Here is a 20,007-nt window from a genome sequence, read left to right on the forward strand (position 1 = left end):
ACATTAATTTAATCCCAATGATATGTTGTTTAAATGCTATTTTTATCTCCATTTTGTAGATCAGGAAACGGGAGCACAGAGGCGTTAGGTAACTAACCCAATATCAAACAACCAATATATGACACGGCCGACCGCCGAGCCCACTGACAATGAGATTTAATGAGACTTGGTTAACAAATACCTACCTGTTTGTGGTCTAAAGTTACCCACCCCTTATAAGCAAATACATATGTATCTGATGAGCGCTCCAACTATAGGAAACTCTAAATATTAGGTGATTTTATGATAATTAAGACCTAGACCTAGCATCTCTGTTTATTCACTCCACTCCTTTACAAAACTGCATATACATGTGCATTACTTCAAGTGTGAAATGCTCAGTTTATGTTGCAGGTTCCTCTGAGAACATCCACATATGATGTTTCTGACTCCAATAAATGTGTTTACTTTGCTTGCATTTCAGTCAACCACATTGGCCACATCAAAAAAAAAAAAAAAAAAAAAAAAGCACTCATTTTTAATGCTAGAAAACAAGTAAAGGTCCTGTAATACACAAGTCTGCTTTTCCTGACTTCTTTCACCTTGGTCGACAAAAATAAAAGTAAAATTGAAAGCCCAGGATCTAAGATCCCATACTTTTCTGTTCACAAATAATTGTTTAAATGACCTTTGGTGGCATTAGCCCCTGGAATAAAATCCTGTGGAGATAGCATTGTGTGAGAAAAGGAATCTCCTGCACAAAATGATCGGTCTCCCGACCTCATCCCTGAAGGAACCTGACTGATCCTAATACGAGTATCTAATTCACCTACATCGTGCAAACCTGCATGAGCAAGAGCTATTCTCCGTTTAACGTGTGCTTGAAAGCCACGGAGCCCAACTAATAGCAGGACCAGTGCCCTGGCCCTCCCTTCTGCTTCGGCAGCCATCGCAGCGTCCAGGGGCCAGGACAGAGGCTGGTGGCTGGTGGGTCCTCGCTGAGACTCCGCTAACGTTGAGCTGCCGCGCGCAGACAGTGCCCGCTGAGCCTGCAAATCATCGCCCTCCCGGCAGGGGGCGCCACGGCCTCGCAGGAGAAGCCGGGCTCCCGCAAGAGGGCGCACGAGGCCGCACGGGACCGCTGCTTCGGCTGTCCCGCCTCTGCCCCTGCTGCCCCCCTCGCATTGCGTCCCGCGTGTCCCGGGCTAGGAGAGGGGGCGAAGAGCAGTGGGCGCCCGAAACGGCCCTGAGCCTCTGAGAGCCGCGCGGGAGTGGCGCGAGCCCGAGGGGGCGGGGAAGCGCGGGCGGGCGGCGTGCGCGCGCTGGGTGTGGGCGTGGGTGTGGGTGGGGGTAAGTAGAGCGGGCGCTGCGGAGCGCGGGGCAGAGGAACGCTGGCTACCCTGGACAGCGCATCGCCCGCCTGTGTCGCCGCGCCGCCGCCACCGGGATCATGGTGAGTGGGACCGCGCACCGCCGCCGCCGCTCTTTCTTTCTTTCTCTTCTCCACCGGCGCGCTGGGCGGGAAGGGGCCGAGCGGGCGGCGGCGCGGGAGCTGCGGATTCGACCGCTGGAACCCGTCGCTGTCGGCGGGCCGGGCCCGCGCGGGCCTGGGGAGGGGGCGGTGAACGTTTGGGCTGAGGACGCGCGGGCCCGGGCCCACGGGTTTCAGGCACTTTGTCCGGGTCCGGTCCGGTCCCGGCCCCACGGGGCGCCTGCTCGCTTCCAGTCCCCTGTTGCATGCACGCGGCCGGCCGTCGCCAGGGATGCCCGACGAAACCGCCGGCTCCTTCGGTGGGCTTGCGGGCTCGCTGCCCACAGCCTCCTTGCCCCCCGCACACGCTCCCACCCTCCGTCCTCCGGCTCTTGGCGTGGAGAACGGCGTTTCCCTCGCGCGGTACCGACCCTGCGTAGAGAAATTCTGGGGTTTGGGCTCTAACGGTTGAATTCACGCCTCCTCTCCTCTCTGCTCCGTGCCTATAGTCCCAGGGGTGTGTTTGTGTGCTTGCCAGTGCCTGCCTGGGTTTGCATAGTGGTGTCAGGGGGTACGTTTCCATTTGTGTTCGGGGATGGAGGGGCCTCTGGTGCGTTCTTTCCAACGATTACTCTGTCTTCCAGTTTCCCAGGCCAGTACTCGATTCTGAATTTATAACGCTTTCTGCTTGGCATTAGCTCTGTTGGGGGCCGAGGGGTGGGGAGGTCCCTGCTGGGGTGTCTGTCGGGGTCCGTATCCACATGGCTGGCTTTTGGCAGCAGAGCCTGGATCTGTGACTAAAAAAGAGAGTGTGTTGTGCCATGCTCGAAGGACCAGTCAGTCCTAGGCAAACTGTGAAGCCCACATGTCTTCAGTGGTCCATATTTTATTTTTGCTTCTCTCCTCCCTTCGGTATGATTTACTCTCCACTTCAGGGCTGGTTAAAATATGCTAACCTCCGGTCCTTTCCCCACTCCAGTTGACACTAATCAGTCCTACGTAGATTTTGCCCTCTCTGTCCTTTCAGATACACGCGATCTACCTGATTGTATGTGAAGCCTTTTTGGCCACTTGATCAAATTCCCGTCTTTCCCACCCCACCCACCAAGTTCATATTCCCCTTGACCGCTTTATTTTTTCCCCCTCTTCCGTATCTAATATTTAACACATTATCGATTTTGTTTAACTTGTTTGTTGACTGTGTACCCCACCAGAATGTAAGTTTCAGGAGGATTGAGATTTTTGTCATTTTGTCCTCTAGTAACTGCAACAGTGCCTGGTACGTAGTAAATACTCAAAATGTTTTTGTAAATTAACCCAATAAAGCAGCATACTTTCTGCTAACGAAGAAATGAGAAGCAGCAAGGCAACTGCAAGGATTATCTAATTGACAGTTGTAATGAGGAGAATCTCAAGTGAAGTTTGAGCGGAGGGATTCTCTTGGAAAGCAGGGAGTCAATCTGGTGGATCTCAGTGATAGGAATATTGAGTGGCCATCTGTTATGCCTGGGTCTGTCACCTTAGCATGTGGGTGGACAAAGCATTTTAAGGGCTACCTGGCTCTCTCCTTCCAAGTCTAAACCATTGTTCCAAATTATTATGAATTGTAATGAGTAAGGGAACAAGTCCAGGATAAGTTCTTAATTGGGTGGAAGAGTCATGGAAATTAACCTAAAAGAGCCAAAATAAGGGGCAAACTCTTATAAGCTCTACCCTATACAATTTTAATACTTCCTATTTAGATAAGCTTTTTTCAGAAACTTTGGTTCTTCAGAGGCGCAATTTTTATAAATATGTCCAAATACAAGTCATCTCATTAAAAAAAAAAAAATGAGCAGGTTCAGGGTTAAATTCATAAATTAGTGGGTCAGTTTAGAGACACCCCTTTGAATCCATGTCTCATGATGTCTCTGCTAATTAGTCTTATTCCAAAACAAATGTTTTCCCTTGAAATTCCCTTTTGTTTTTCCATTTCCATAGTGTAAATTGATGGCAATCCATGTTTTAAGCCTGAGGAAGTGTTTTTATATAATTTGAGCCAAATGGCTTGATAAAATTTACATGGGCAAGTTTCTGAAAATGATGTAATTATAGACATACAAGTTCAGTGGTTCCATGATTACCGTCTAGTCAAGATAGGTGGTAGAAATTAAAGGCAAAAAGGAAAGATAAGTTTGTATTTGAAATTAAAACCAACCAAACATAAATGAGAAACACCTAATTCTTTTGATCCCAATTTATATTTGTAGGAGATTATGCTATGTTATGATTCCAGTCAAAATATCAAGCCATTTTTTTTCTTTCTATTCCTTGAAAGTGTTGCATTTTCAAGGAGCACAAAAATCTATTTTTAAAGTATCCTGTTGGGTAAGTTTAATATTTAGTTCTTTAACAAAAGGTTGCAATTTAATCCAGCGCCATCCAAAACATTTAAATCACAGTTTGGGAGATTCAAGTACTTTCATAGTTTGAAAGAGAGTGTTTAAAATATAAGTGGATCCATGACATATGTCTAAGTATGTTCAGAAAATCGGGCCCTGCTGTTCAGGGTTGTGCCCATAATTGTCTCTTTTGTACCGTCTCACTTGACAGGTTTGGGTTTTTAGGAGTAGACATTAGCAAAGGGCAAAAAGTTGCATTGGAAACTATAAGGCCTAGCATGGTTAAAATATGCCAACATCAGTATCTCATAACTCTAAAGTTACAAATTTACACATTTGTATTTTCTCTGAATCAAATTAGGACATCACTGGTAAATCACTGACTCAGACAATGAACCATTCTAATAAATTGTTAGATTTTTAAATGGTTATATTTAAACTAACAATTTAATAATTGCAGAGTATAAATTGTTGTGGAATTGATGATGTGACAGTTTAGAGCTTGAGATCTGGGTCAGCCATGAGTTTGAATCCGATGCCAACAGTTAACTGTGTGTGACCTTGGGCAGATTAACTTCTTTAGGCCTGAGTCTTTTCTTTTGTAAAAAAAGACTAGTGTTTCCTAAGGTTGTTGGGAGGAACAAACAAGGTGATGCACTTAATGTGTCTAGCATAATGCTCAGAGTGCTCAGTAAATATTAACCATTATAATGCCGTGTTCTTTTTCTCCCGTATCTGTTTTCAGTTGAGACATGTCAGGATGATGTCAGTGATTAACCTCATAGTTCTGTTCCCTTTATGTGACGCTAATACATTTCTAATATTGCTTCATGTCAGTCAAGTGTCCAGTAGAAATATAACGCAAGCCACATAGTCATTTTTAATTTTTTAGTAGTCACATTAAAAAGTAAAAAGAAACAGGTGAAATTAATTTTAATATTTTTCATTTAACCCAATCCATGCAAATATTTTTTCAACATGTAATCGATGTAAATATTAGTGAGATATTTTACATTTTTTTTATATGAAATCTTCAAAATCTGGTGTCTGTTTATACTTATAGCACATTCAGTTCAGGCTAGCCACAATTTCAATAGTCACATGTGGTGAGAGGCTACTGTATTGGACAAAACAGTTCTAAATGATACGCATCTTCCAAATTTACATCTTATCTATTCGGCCCTTTCCACTCGTGAGAACCTCACTGCCACCTTAAACCTAGCATTACGAAAATAAAGCTCATCTTTCAGACTCTCTTCTCTGTTCCCTTTTGCTGTTAGTAATTCCACCAGCTCTCAAGTCTACTGTGTCTGAAATCTGATTCTTACTCTTTTTTTGTATTGTTTATTGTAGAATATTCTCATATTTTTACTTGAAAATATCTTTAAGTCTTCTCCTTTCCTCTCCAACCCCTTTTCCACTATTTTTGCCTTTTCTACAGGTTTTCTCTTTTGTGGTCTCTTTGTTTTTAACATTTTTATTGTAAGTTTGTTTCTTTTAGTCCAGATTCATCGTTTTCGTGTAGTAACTTGATGCTGGGGGCTGTAGCCCTAATGTTTCAAAGCTTCTCCCACTTCCCTTCTTCTCTCCCTGCCTGCCTGTCTGTCTTGAGAAATATACTTCTCTCCTGCAATCACTGTTCTCTCCATTCTTTTGTCAGCTCTTTCTCATGTTGTCATGAATCCTTTCTATTTTATAGCTTCTTCCTATGCTAAACACCTTTCCTTTATCAAATATCCAAAGAAATATAATTAACTGATCATCTGATATTGAAGAGATCCATCCAAGAGAAGAAGAATATTTAAAGGAAGGAGACAATAAACCATGGGAAGGGAAAATAAAATTATTTGAGCTTTTACCTTTCAAGAAATATCAGAGGACCTGGTTAATAATAACAATAGCAAAAACAACCACAACAGTGATGATACTTTACCTTTACTCAGTGCGTTATAGGAAACAGAGCACTTTCTCTGTGCCTCGTGAACAAAGGCACAAAACAGAAGAATGGCACTAGACCAAGTCAAGAAACCTGGTGTCTAGTCCTGCCTTTGTTACTAGCTCTGTTTCCTTAAATCAAGTCAGAGACACTGTTTACTCACCTACAAAATGGGGTATTTTTCGCAAGATTGTTTTATCAGAACCAAATGGGGCCTTTACTACTGCCTGTTGCCTCTGGCTGGAAATTTCCCCAGGGAGCTGTATGGCTGTTTTCTCAATTCCTTCATAATTAGATCTGCTGTTATCACTTTATTGAAAACTGGAACCTGCCCTCACTTACTTACCTGATCCCCTTACACTGCTCTTTTATTCATAACACTTAGACCTAAGTATTTACTCATTTACATAGCACTTGGAATAATCTAATAATTTACTTATGTGATTTTTGTTTATCCTTTCCTACCTGAATGCCAACTTCGTGAGGATAGAGATTTTTGTTTGCATTATTTAGTGATGTATCTTTAAGCTGATGCCTGACATACAGTAAATGCTAAATGACTGTTTGCTGATAAAGTGAACGCTGGTTCCCAGTGCAGTGCTCTTTCCTCCCTATATCCCATTTACCATTCATACAGGATAAATTGGAAAATAAACATTTGCTTTGCAAACATATCCACAATACAATTCTTTCAAAGAACAATAGCTCTTTGATGCATTTAAAATGTTTTAATTTATCACAGTTCAGTTTAGGCCTATTTCGGTAATACAGCTGCTTCATCAATACATATATGGCGGTGTAACCTTTTAGTAAATGATGATGTGAGTAACTCCCTACAAATATGTTTATACTTTACAATCATGTTTGTGGAAGGGGACAGGGTATGCCATTGTTTTTAAATAAGGAAACCCATAATTCCATCATCAGTTCTTATATATGCATTTCTATAATTATATTTGCATTTCATAATATAATTTGTAGGCAGGGCTAGGTTATGTTATTTTATATAATAAAATCACATAATATCTATAATTATATCACTAAGTTGTTACTAAAATTAAAAATTAATATTAATATAATTATCTTAATAGTAATGTAAACAAAGCTATGATTCATGAATTTACTGAATAATTATTTTTGGGGAGCTTTTAGTTGTCACTTCAATACATTACAAGTTTTAAAATATGTCATATTTATTCAGTTAAATGTTCTTCAGTGTTCTTCAGAGCACGTTATCCCTTTTTTTTAATTTAAAAAATTTTTTTTTAATTAGTTTCAGGTGCGCAAGACAAAGTAATACTTAGATGTTTATCATTTGTATCCCTCATACTGTGTGAACGCCCCTCCCCCCAACCACTATCCCTCTGACATCGCACAGAGCCATTACATTTCCACTGTCTCTATTCCTAATGCTGCACTCCACTTCTTGTAAGTATATACATATACATATACATATACATATACATATACATATACATATACATATATATATATGTAAACTTTTAGTTGACATTAATTATTGTTCAGCTTCAGCTTCAGGTGTACAATGCAATGATCAGGCATCTACATCATCCCTGAGGTGGTCTCCCTAATGAGACAAGTGTCCATCAGATACCCTACAAAACCTTTACAACATTATTGATTATATTCCCCAAATTAATTTTCAAAACCCCGAGCCATCTTGTGGTTACTGACTGTTTTCTAATCCCCTCACCTTCCGCCTTATCCCCACCCCCTCTCCTATTTAGCAACCCTCAGTTTTTCCTCTATGTCGCCAAAACTGTTTCTAATTAGTTCATTCACTTATTCTTTTCTTTAGATTCCACATATAAGTGAGATCATATGGTATTTGTCTTTCTCTGTCTGACTTATTTCACTTAACATAATGTTTTCTAGGTCCATCCATGTTGTTGCAAATGGTAAGATTTCTTTCTTTATGGCTGCGTAATACTCCATTGTATAAATGTACCACAGTTTCTTAGTCCACTCATCTACCGATGGGCATTTCGGTTGTTTCCATGTCTTGGCTATGGTGCATAGTGCTGCAGTAAACATAGGAGTGCATAAAGTTTTTTGAATTCGAGTTTTGGATTTCTCTGGATAGATACCTAGGAGTGGAATTGCTGAATCATAAAGTAGTTCCATTTTTCAGATTTTTGAGATTCCTCCATACTATTTTCCAGAGTGGCTGCACCAACTGGCAATCCCACCCACAGTGCACAAGGGTTCGCTTTTCTCCACATCCATGCCAGCACTTGTTGTTTGTTGATTTATTGATGATAACCATTTTGACTGGGGTGAGGTGGTTTTTATTTGCATTTCTCTGATGGTTAGTGAGGTTGAGCATTTCTTCATATCTTTGTTTGCCATCTGTATCTCCTTTTTAGAAAAATGTCTCTTCATATCCTCTGCCCCTTTTTTAATTGGGTTGTTTGTTTTTTTGGAGTTAAGTTGAATGAATTTTTTATAAATTTGTGATATTAACCCCTTATCAGATATATCATTGGCAAATATCTTTTCCCATTTACTAGGATCCGTTTTTGTTTTATCGATGGTTTCCTTTGCTGTGAAAACTTTTTTGTTTGATGTAATCCCACATGTTTATTTTTTCTCTTCACTTGCGCAAGGGGATATATCAGTAAAAATCTCTGGGTAATGTCTGTGAAATTTCTTCCTATATTTTCTTCTAGGAATTTTATGGTTTCAGATCTTACATTTAAGTCTTTAAGTCATTTTGAATTTATTTTTGTATATGGTGTAAGGAGGTGGTCCAGCTTCATTTTTTTGCAGGTGTCTGTCCAGGTTTCCCAGCACCATTTATTGAATAGACTGTCTTTATGCCACCGTGCATGCCTGCTTCCATTGTCGTAGATTAAATGGCCATACAGGCATGGATTTATTTCTGGACTCTCTATTCTGTTCCATTGATCTATGTGTCTGTTTTTATGCCAGTACCATGCTGTTATGATTATTGTAGCCTTGTAGTATAATTTGATGTCAGGTATCGTTATACCTCCTACTTTGTTCTTATTAATCAAGATTGCTGAGGCTATCCGGGGTCTTTTATGGTCCCATATAAATTTTAGGATTATATGTTCTATTTCTGTGAAAAATGTCATTGGTAGTTTGATAGGAATTGCGTTGAATATGTATATTGCCTTAGGCAGTATGGACATTTTAACTGTATTAATTCTTCCTATCCATGAACATGGTACGTGTTTCCATCTATTTGTATCTTCTTTCATTTCTTTCTTCAGTGTCTTATAATTTTCTGACTACAGATCTTTTACTTCTTTGGTTAAATTTATTCCCAGGTATTTTATAGTCTTTGAAGCGATTGTAAATGGGATTTTTTTTTTTTTAATTTCTCCTTCTGATGTTTTATTATTGGTCTATACAAATGCAACGTATTTCTGAACATTAATTTTGTATCCTGCTTCTTTACTAAATTCATCTATCAGCTCTAATATTTCTTGGTGGAGTCTCTAGGGTTCTCTATATATAGTATCTTGTCATCTGCACATAAGGACAATTTTACTTCCTCCTTACCGATTTGGATGCCCTTTATTTCTTTTTCTTCTCTGATTGCTGTGGCTAGCACTTCCAGCACTATGTTGAATAGAAGTGGAGAAAGTGGGCAACCTTGCCTTGTTCCTGATCTTAAGGGGAATGGTTTTAGCTTTTCCCCATTGAGTATGATGTTAGCTGTGGGTTTATCATATATGGCCTTTATTATGTTGACATATAATCCCTCTATTCCCACTTTTTTAAGGGTTTTTATCATAAATGGCTGCTGGATTTTATCAAATGCTTTTCTGCATCTATTGATATGATCATGTGATTTTTATTTTTCATTTTGTTAATGTGGTGTATCACATTAATTGATTTGTGCATGTTGAACCACCCTTGCATACCAGGCATGAATCCCACTTGATCATGGTGCATGATCTTTTTAATGTATTGCTGAATTCTGTTTGCTAATATTTTGTTGAGGATTTTTGCATCTATGTTCATTAGAGATATCGGCCTGTAGTTTTCTTGTTTTGAGGTGTCTTTGTCTGATTTGGGGATCAGGGTGATAAAGGCTTCGTAAAAAGTGTTTGGGAGCCTTCCCTCCTTCTGGATTTTTTGGCAGAGCTTGAGGAGAATAGGTGATAATTCTTTTTTGAACGTTTTGTAAAATTCACCTGTAAAGCCATCTGGTGCAGGGCTTTTGTTTGTTGGGAGATTGTTGATTACTGATTCAATTTCCCTGGTGGTAATCAGTCTATTCAGGTTTTCTGTTTCTTCTTGAGTCAGCCTTGGAAGGTTGTACGCCTCTAGAAAATTGTCCATTTCTTCCAGATTGTCAAATTTGTTGGCATATAGTTGCTCATAGTAATTTCTTAAAATTTTTTGTATTTCTGTGGTGTCTGTTGTTACTTCTCCTCTTCATTTCTGATTTTATTAATTTGGGCCCTCGCTCTCGTTTTTCAATGAGTCTGGCTAAAGGTTTGTCGATTTTGTTTATCTTCTCTAAGTACCAATTCTTGGAATCATTGATCTTTTGTTTTGTTTTTCTGGTTTCGATTTCATTTATTTCCCCTCTGATCTTAATTATCTCCTTCCTTGTACTCCCTTTGGGCTTATTTTGCTGTTCTTTTTCCAGATCCCTTTAGTGTGAAGATAAACTGTTGATTAGTGATTTTTCTTGTTTCTTTAGGTAGGCCTGCAATGCTATGAATTTCCCTCTTAGGACTGCGTTCGCACGTCCCTTATATTTTGGGTCATTGTGTTTTCATTTTCGTTTGTCTCAAGATATCTTTTGATTTCTTCCTTGATCCCCTGGTGACCCATTCATTATTTAGTAACATGTTATTCAGCCTCCATGAATTGGTGTGTCTTCCAGTTTTTTTCCTGTAGTTCATTTCTAATTTCATAGCACTGTGGTCAGAGAAGACAATTGGTATGATTTCAATTTTCTTAAATTTATCAACACTTGTGTTGTGGCCTAACATGTGATCTATCTTGGGAAATGTCCAATGTGCGCTTGAGAAGAATGTTTATTCTGCAGCTTTGGGGTGAAATGCTCTGAAAATATCGATTAAATCCAAGTGGTCCAATGGGTCATTTAAGGCCGTTGTTTCCATATTGATTTTCTGTCTGGAAGACCTGTCCCTTGTTGTCAGAGGTGTGTTGAAGTCCCCTACTATGATAGTGTTACTGTTGATGTCTGTCTTTATGTCAGTCAATATCTGTTTTACATATTTAGGTGATCCTATGTTGGGTGCATAGATGTTTACTAGAGTTATGTCCTCTTGTCGGATCGATCCCTTTATTATTATATAGTGCCCATCTTTGTCTTTTAATATGTTCTTCATTTTAAAGTCTATTTTGTCAGATATAAGTATTGCAACCCCAGCTTTTTTCTCATTTCCATTTGCATGAAATGTCTTACTCCAATCCTTCATTTTCAGCCTGTGTGTGTCTTTTGATCTGAGGTGAGTGTCTTGTATACAACATATACAAGGGTCTTGCTTTCTTATCCACTCAGCCACCCTATGTCTCTTGATTGGAGCATTTAATCCGTTTACATTTAAAGTGAGTATAAGTACATAGTTATTGCCATTTTTAAATTTGTAGTTAGATTGTTTTCATCTTCTATTTACAGAAGTCCTTTTAGTATTTCTTACAATACTGGCTTGGTGGTAATAAATTCCTTTAGCTTATTCTTTTTGGAGAAGGTCTTTATCTCTCCATCAACTTTAAATGATAGCCTTGCTGGATAAATCAATCTAGGTTGTAGGCCTTTGTTTTCCATCACTTTGAGTATCTCCTGCCACTCCCTCCTGGCCTTCAATGTTTCTGTAGAAAAGTCATTTGATAGTCTTATGGGAGTTCCCTTGTATGTAACCCTCTGTCTTTCTCTTGCTGCTTTTAGGATTCTCTCTTTGTCTTTAACCTTTGCCATTTTAACTATAATGTGTCTTGGCGTGGACCTGTTTGGGTTTAATCTGGTTGGAACTCTGTGCACTTCCTGGGATTGTATGTTGGTTTCCTTCATCAGGTTAGGGAAGTTTTCGGACATTATTACTTCAAATATGTTCTCAATCCCTTGCTTCCTCTCTTCACCTTCTGCTATTCCTATGATGCACATGTTGTTGCGCTTGATGTTATCCCAGAGGTCTTTTAAACCATCTTCGTTGTTTTTTATTCTTTTTTCTTTCTGTTGTTCTGTTTGGGTGATCTCTGCTAACTTGTCTTCTAAGTCGCTGATTCGATCCTCTGCTTCATCTAACCTGCTGTTAATTCCTTCAAGTGAGTTCTTTATTTCAGTAATTGTGTTCTTTAATTTTAACTGGTTGTTCGTTATGATTTCTGCATCCTTCTTTATATCGTCTCTAAGTTCTTAAATATTCTTATCATCGGTGTTCTGAACTCTGTCTCTGATAGGTTGGTTACCTCTGTTTCATTTGGGTCCATTTCTGGAGGTTTTTCTGTTCTTTATTTGGGACGTGTTTCTTTGTTTCCCCATTCTGGCTGCATCTCTGTGTTTGCTTTGATGTATTAGGTAGGTCCCCTAGAGTTCTTAGTTCTTTCTGGGTTATCTTATGTAGTATGTGTCCTTTATATTTGACTTGCACTACTTCGTTCTTCTCATCTGCATGTGCTCCAAAGGTGACTCTTGTGTTGTGTATATTGTCCTGTTAAAGAAGATGTGTAATTGTTTTTCGCTTGTGAGTAGGTGGGGTTAACTCCTAGGCTGACTAGTTGTGAGACTTGGCTCTGTTCACTGCAGGGTGTTCTGCTGTGTGAGGGTTGACCACTTAAATGGGGTTTGTCCTTTTGGGCTCTTGTGCCTGTAGAGAATTCCCTCTGGGTGTGTCACTTGTAGGTCAAACCCTGTAGTATTCTGGTTTGGTCTGGAGTTGGCCTCTGGGTATGTTGAATCTTGTGCCTCTTAAACTGGGCCCTGGTGTAGGGCAATTTCAGAACAAAGCAAATCACCAAGCACAATAACAACAACAAAGAAGAAATCAAATACATTCACTTGTAAAAATAACCGACAACCCACACTCAACACAGTCAAAGATATCAAAGATATAAAGACAAAACAAAACGAAAAGCAGTGCCAGTCTTGGCTTAAGCCCACCAAGTAATCTCCAGGTTGTCCTCTGCTGTACCAAAGAGTCCCCTGCGTATTGTGCAGGCAGAGCCGGTCACCTGGTGCCCAGAGTGACATTGGGACTGCATATTTAGATGCGTGGGGCTGAGGGGTCTGGATGGTAGTTTCTACAAAGTCAGTGCAGTTTCTGCCCTTGCCTGCACATATGTGCACTAAGAGTAGCACCACCAGCCCTGTGTCCAGTTCTCCTGAGTCTTAGGGCACTTCTTCCGTGTGTGTGTGTGTGTGTGTGTGTGTGTGTGTGTGTGTGTGTGGCAGGTGGGAGATTTCTGAGCTGCTGAAAGCCCAGAGCTGCGTCTGCTGCTTACTGCTGATCCCCGGGAGTGCCTCCGCAGTTGTAATTGCCGTGCTCAAGGCAGGCCAGAAAGGGTGGGGGCTGGGGATGGAGGGGGCTTCTCTCTCCCAGCCCAGCCGTGTCACACTCTTCGTGCATGCCTGAAAAGGTGGGGGCTGGGCGTGGAGGAATCCCTTCTCTCCTAGCCCAGCAAAAATCACACTCTTCCCAGCCTCTTCCCTGGGTCAGAGCTGCAGGCGGTCTTCCCAGAGCCTGAGCCCTAAAGGTCCTCTGTAATCTGACACTATGCCTCAGTTCAGGGGCCAGTTCAAGTCTCTGGAAGGGTTGGGGTAGGATTAGAAGTGCGGGGGGGGGGGGGGGGGACGGGGGGGGGGGGCGCCAGGTATGGAGTTTGTGTCCTTTGTCTGTAGGTCCCAGCTGGAGGTCTTAGCTGAGATTATTGCCTCAAATGCTACATATGCTGCCCCCTGCAGGAGAGATCAGCTGTGGGTAGCAGGGAAAGAGCCCACCTCCTGGGGCTTGTGTTCTCTGTTCCGTCCTGGGATCCCCTGCATCTCCACAGCCACAGGTGTGGGCCGTGTCTCCACTCCGCTACCTTCCCTCTTCCCCTGCTCGCCCAGTTTGCCCACCTGCTAGTAATCCTTGCACGAGTCTCTTAGCTGTTCTGCATGATGAGCAGAGAGTCCTTTGATGGGTTATAGATGTGCCGTTTGTGATAAGATCTGGAGGAGCACATGTTATCTCTTTTGACACTCACAAAAAACTTTTGAGACAGGCAAGTCTTGTATCAGTTGTACCTACTTTACCAGTGAGAAAATAGAGTTTCAAAGACAATAAGTGATTTATACAAGGCCACATACTACAGGTAGCAAAACCAGGTATAAACCTTCTGATGCCAAAAAACATTACCTGTTCTATTCCATATAGCCTTATCTAAGAGCCAATGTTAATGTTCTCTTCTCGTATAACTGTGATCAAAGCAATAGCACCTTCCCCCATTATTATAAATGAGAATGGAAAAATCAGAATGACTTTTCCATGTAGTTTCATTCCCATGAATTTTAAGAATAGATAGATGGCTGCATCTATCTGTATTTATATATCTATACGTTTAAACATACTAAATATATAAAACTAAAAGGTTCACTTCGTATAGACGAGTATGGAAAATGGAGCATGCATGGGAAAGTGTAATTTAGATGGAGGTGATCATTAACAACATATGTACACAGCATACTTACCTACCAGTAGAGTAAATAGGGAATACACATAAGTAGACAATTAATTTACAGGGGAAGTAAAGTTGTCACTGTTTCTGAAGAGAATGACTGCAGTGTTAAGACATTGATGAGAGAGACCAATGGTAGCTTTGCACATAATTTTTGTTTCATAACGAGTTCATCATTTGTGTTTATTTCTAAAACTTTAAAGATTTAAATTATTTTTCTATATGGTGAAGCAGAATTTGGTTAATAGAATCTTTGAGTTTAACAGATATCATGACTACTTGGGGGAGGGGCTTATTTCTTTGGCAGGGTCAAAGTTCGTTGACTCTGACACTGAGGAGTTAGATTAAAAATTTACTCAAGCCTTTAAAGAAGAAATCAGAAGGTGTCCAGAAGGCAAAAATGAAATTAGGCCATTTTCACTTTTCCTGACAAATCATTTCTGATCCCCTCATTTTCTTCTCTGCCTCTAGGAAGTCTGTGCAGTACTCTCCAAGGCCTGGGAAGAAAGAAGAAGCCTATACTCTGACCTCTTCTGTTCCCATACTAGGGGCTTTTCTTAAATTGCTACAGGGAAGATTCATTCTCTTGGAGCTGGCAGCTTCCTTGATTTTTGGAAATGCAGATTTCATGACTGTTTTAATGTCAGTCGTGAAGTTATATTTAAGAAAGAGGGTGATTTGGGATGTCAGAAAAATGCTCAGTTGGCTGAACTTTCCCTTGAGGCAACCTAGTCAAAATGGCACTTAGATGCTATTTATTTCACATCCCTCTCTCCACAATCTGGGAAATTGTTATTCCTTTGCATTTTCAAGGAGGACATTATCCCCTTTTCTTTGGCACGTGTCACAAATTATTTTGAGATTTACTGCCTGAAGTCTGTTTCAAACTCACCAGCACAAAGCAAGCACACTAGTCTCAGTGTTGTATAAGCCATGTTTCTCCATTAAACAATAGTACGGTTATTCCATCAACCCCTTAAAGGTCCTATCACTGCTACTAAAATGCTGTCATGTCCCTTTTGTAAATTAGGTTTACTGGATCATGAATCTTTTTTTTTTTTTTACGATTTGAAAAGTAACTGGAAATGTCCTTGTTGTAATATATTTCTGAAAAGAACATTAATCTTACTAGTGCTTGCTTCATATAGGATAGAATAAGTGGCTGTAATAATCTTAAGTCCTTAGTGAAAACTTTGGAATTAATAGTTCCAACTAATTTGCATTGGTTCTTTTGAAGGAAAGAGGTATGTTCTCTACATTGAATACCACATTTTTTAAAATCACGGCCATGGGGTGGCTAGTAATTGAAGGCCAAAATCATCAGGATTGACAAAGCTGAGATCGAGATTTTGTCTGCGTGATGCCTGAGTACTCAGAAGACGAGTCAACTCAGTGAGAGGAGCCAGTTGTCTAAGAATGAGGATGGGTGGAAGGAGCATGAACTTAGGAGCTGGCAGGCATATTTAAATGCACATTCCCAGACTGGGAGAAGCGAGACCTACTGACTAAGAATCTCTGAGTGAGAGGCCTTGGAATCTGCATGCCAGGAGTCAGGGTCACACAGGTTTGGAATCTAGTGTTGGAGGGGCTCAAGGGGAGGGCTCAAGGGGAATGAGGGATTACTTTCTAGCAAAAATACTTAGTGTGTGCTTCATGAAGCAGTTGGGACCAATGCTGGATCTTGACTAGGTGGATTTTGATATGTAGGAAAAGGGAAGAATGTAGAAATTGAGCAGAACAGAACATTCCATTTATGGAAATAAGTGGGTAAGGACCCAGAAAGCAATAACAGATATATTTGAAAAACACTATACTTTGAGCAATTTATGGACAAAGCCATGTTTTCACAGAGCCTTGCATAGATTAGGTGCTCAATAAATGTTTTTTAAATTTGTGAAGGCTATGGACCAACAGGATTATAGTATGAATCAATTCGATTTTGAAATCTTGAACCTTTCTTCCTGAGGCTAAGCTCTTTCTTCCTGATTTTGTGAATCAGGTTTCTATAATGGAGAGTCAAATGATGAAAGCATCATTTAGCAAGATTAATCTGGTTTCATAATATCTGGGGCTAGGAGAGCCTGGATAAGGAGATTATAGAGGGGATGAACTAATGTGTCAGTTCTTCTCACTTATTTTCATTTTGTCAATTTTTGAAAACTTCTCTTTGACCATATACTCCTGAGTTCAATTCTCTATCTCATCTATCAAATATGTATAACACATAGTAAAGATTGGGTCAAATAAGATAATATATATAAAGTCCCTCATAATATACTGCTAGCTGGTAGTAGGTACTCAAAACTGGTGGCTATTACCCATAGAAACTTAATCATATTCATCGTTACAACCCTAACTTGTTTCTCTATGCCTGGAATAGAGATTTTTGTGTTTGTTTGTTTGTTTGTTTGTTTGTAACTAAGTGTGTTTTTCCAGGACCCATCAGCTCCAAGGTGTTTAATTGTGGAGGGCACAGCTCACATTGGCGCTCTAACCAGCTGAGCTAACCGGATGCCCCGAGATTTTTTTTTTAACTAACTTGACTAACCTTATATGTATTTATATTTTTAAAAATTCTCATAATCTTGTGATAATGGATATTAGTTTTCACATTGAGGACTTTTTCGGGAGAGAATAAAAAATGATAAAGATTTTATTCTCTGATTTTTTTTTTGTTCTTTTTCTTTAGGCTACAAGAGTTCTGTTAATGAGAAATGAAAAACTAAACTGTGCTTGTTTTAAAACAGTTTTATGGAGTAGTTCTCATCTATAGATTCACTCATATTATAAAACAATGTATTTTGAAAATTGTTTCATGGGTTTGAATCAGGATTTTAGAAAATCACAGCTCCACATAATCAGATTAAACCTTAGCTGTTTGCCCAACTGCCTATATCAAATTGCCTATGTCTTGAGCTTCATAATAGCGCTTAATCTGAGCCCTTAACCCCTAAATATTTACCCTGCAAGAAAACATTGTCCACTGTCTGCCTTTCCCACTGGATCATCATTGTTTCAGTTGCTAAAATTGTAAATAGAGCAGATTAATGGATATGTTTATTGTATTGAAAATAATGAGCAAGGAGAATACATATATGTACATAGCTTCTTTTCCTGCATTTTCCCTGTTAGTTTGGAAATAGTGAAAACTGATTAGAAATTTAAGTGTTTGGGTAAAACCAAAATAAGTGGACAATATGGAAGTTACTCTGTGTGATCTAAGAGGGAGGGGTCAGTGTTAGAAGGGGCTAAGGGAAAAGCGGAAGACACGTTGGACATGCTGAGGGCAATGAAAACCAGCCCGGCTGGTGTGCAGTTGCTGCGTGGAGGGCTGGTCCAGGCAAGGCTGGAGAAGTGCTTGGAACCAAATGGAATGACGTCTCTGGGTTTCTGGTGAAAGTCCGTGATGCCCGCCAGTGTAAAACTCTTTCCTACCTGGTAGACGTTTTGTCTTGCGTGGCTTGACTTCCTGTCAGTTCATTTTGACATAAAATAGAATAAGTACACCCCCTTCAATTCATGAGCCACATGAGAGGAACTTTCCACAATGTCCCTAATGATGGTACTTATAATACCATACATTTACATAATACTTTTAATTTACAGATCACTTTCACAGCGTCATCTCAGTTGCATGTTATTTAGTTTGTTGCTTTTTTATTATCTTAGTTTACTTGGTTATAACTTATCCCCCCCACTGCAATGTAAGATCTATAAGGGCAAAAACTTCATATGTATTGTTTACCACCGTAATTTGAGCACTAGAATGGTGCCAGCACATAATACACACTCAAAGAATACTTGTTCGATAAATGGACAAATGTGTAAAGTAGCTTTCTCATGTTTGAGGAAACTGAGACTCAGAGATTACTTTATTCAATCATACAACATTTTAGGGATTCAGACCCACTTTATACCTATGTCTCTCATCTTCTACTCCATTGCTTATTTCATTATACCAATTGGCTTTCTTGATACTCATGTATTTTCAGCAAGACTGAAAAAACACAAACCATAAAAAGTGACAGGTTTGACCATATCAAACTTTTAAATTTTGAGATGATAGAAGATACCGTAGGCAGAGATAAAACAAATAAACAACAACAACAATAAAAAACAGGCAGCAGACTAGGAGAAGGTATTTGCAATCTGTATAGCAGTATAGATTGTTATATATACAAATGACTTATACATCAATAGACAGAAGATAAGCAATCCATTAGAAACATGGATAAGGGTTATTAAATGGCAGTTCACTGAAGAGGAAATCTACACAGCCAATAAACATTTAAAGACATGCACAACTGCAGTAGTAATAAGGAAATGCAAATTAAAACCATTTCACACCCATGAACTTGGCAAAAATTTAAATGCTGAGAGCAGCTGCTCCCATGAATTTTTTCATAGCAATATGGTAGTTTTTGCTAAAATTAAAAATGTATTTCCCAACAAGATAGCAATTGTACAACTAGATTTATTCCCCGAAAATTTCTCATTTACAAACACAAGAACATTAGTATAAAGCAATGTTGTTTGTAATAGCTAAAACTGGAAACAACCTAAAATATCCATCAGTAAGAAAATGGATAAGTAACAATATAGAATATTCATATAAAGGAATATGCGCGGCTGTTAACAGTTAATCTGCTAGATTCACATGATAGATCAAGCTGCAAAAAGAAAAGTGTGATATAATTTTTATGTATGTACAAATGTGCAAAACTACTATTTTTGTTGTGAATATCTGTATATAAACATATAAAAACCTGGACAGGAAGGCTTGACATCAAATTGATTACAATGGTTATATCTGAGGAAGGAACAAAGGGCGCAGGATTAGGGACATGTGCCAAGGGAATGACAACTTTATCAGTTATATTTTATTTCTTAGTTCCCAGCACCTATTAGGTCTATTCAATAAATAGCTATTGAATTAATTTTAAAAGATTTGAAACAAATGTGACACAACTTTAACATGTGTGATATATTACCATTCTCTACATTTTATGCCTTTACATTTTTTCTCAAGTTAAAACAGTATTGGATTGGGGATCTGCAGTCGTTTCCAGTCAGATCTGGTACGTATAGCACATGTAGAACAGATGTGCTGTAGAACACAGGGCAGCAGGGCCTTCTGTTGTTTTCTTAAACCCTAATCCTTTCCTCTTGGCCGCCTGGATCAATGTCTGAAAGGCTTTACAAGGTTAGGCTGAGCATCCGTGCAGTTTTCAAGAACTAAAGGACGTAATGTGGAAGGGCCTGTTTGTTATTCTCAACATCAATGAAAGGAATAAGGATATTTCCCCATGTGCGAAAAGGGAGAGAATAGCCAAATGCTAACAAAAATAGCAACTAATAACATTTATTGAGTTCTTCCTATGTCTCAGAAACCAGTAAGAATCTTTCCTGTATGCACTCAGCCTCACAGCAATCCTGGGAATTGGTACTGTCATTTCCTTTTTGCAGATAAAGAAACTGAGGCAAGTTGGGGAAAGAAGCATGCAAGAATAAGGAAAGCATTTTAACTCAAATTACACACCATAGAGACGTGT

The 20,007-nt window shown here is 39.5% G+C and overlaps 1 protein-coding gene across 1 annotated transcript in view; it reads left to right on the forward strand.

The window, feature by feature from the left end:
• Positions 1–1,310: 1,310 nt before the first annotated feature.
• The window catches only part of ELOVL2 (ELOVL fatty acid elongase 2), an 84,715-nt gene continuing 66,018 nt past the window's right edge, over positions 1,311–20,007 (forward strand). The window contains exon 1 of the mRNA XM_019752346.3: positions 1,311–1,432. Coding sequence (XP_019607905.1) covers positions 1,430–1,432 — 3 coding nt within the window. The 5' untranslated portion in view covers positions 1,311–1,429. The remainder of the gene's footprint in view (positions 1,433–20,007) is intronic.

Source organism: Rhinolophus sinicus, chromosome 14 (genome assembly GCF_057876585.1).
Source record: "Rhinolophus sinicus isolate RSI-liver-muscle chromosome 14, RSI-T2T, whole genome shotgun sequence".
Lineage (NCBI taxonomy): Eukaryota > Metazoa > Chordata > Mammalia > Chiroptera > Rhinolophidae > Rhinolophus > Rhinolophus sinicus.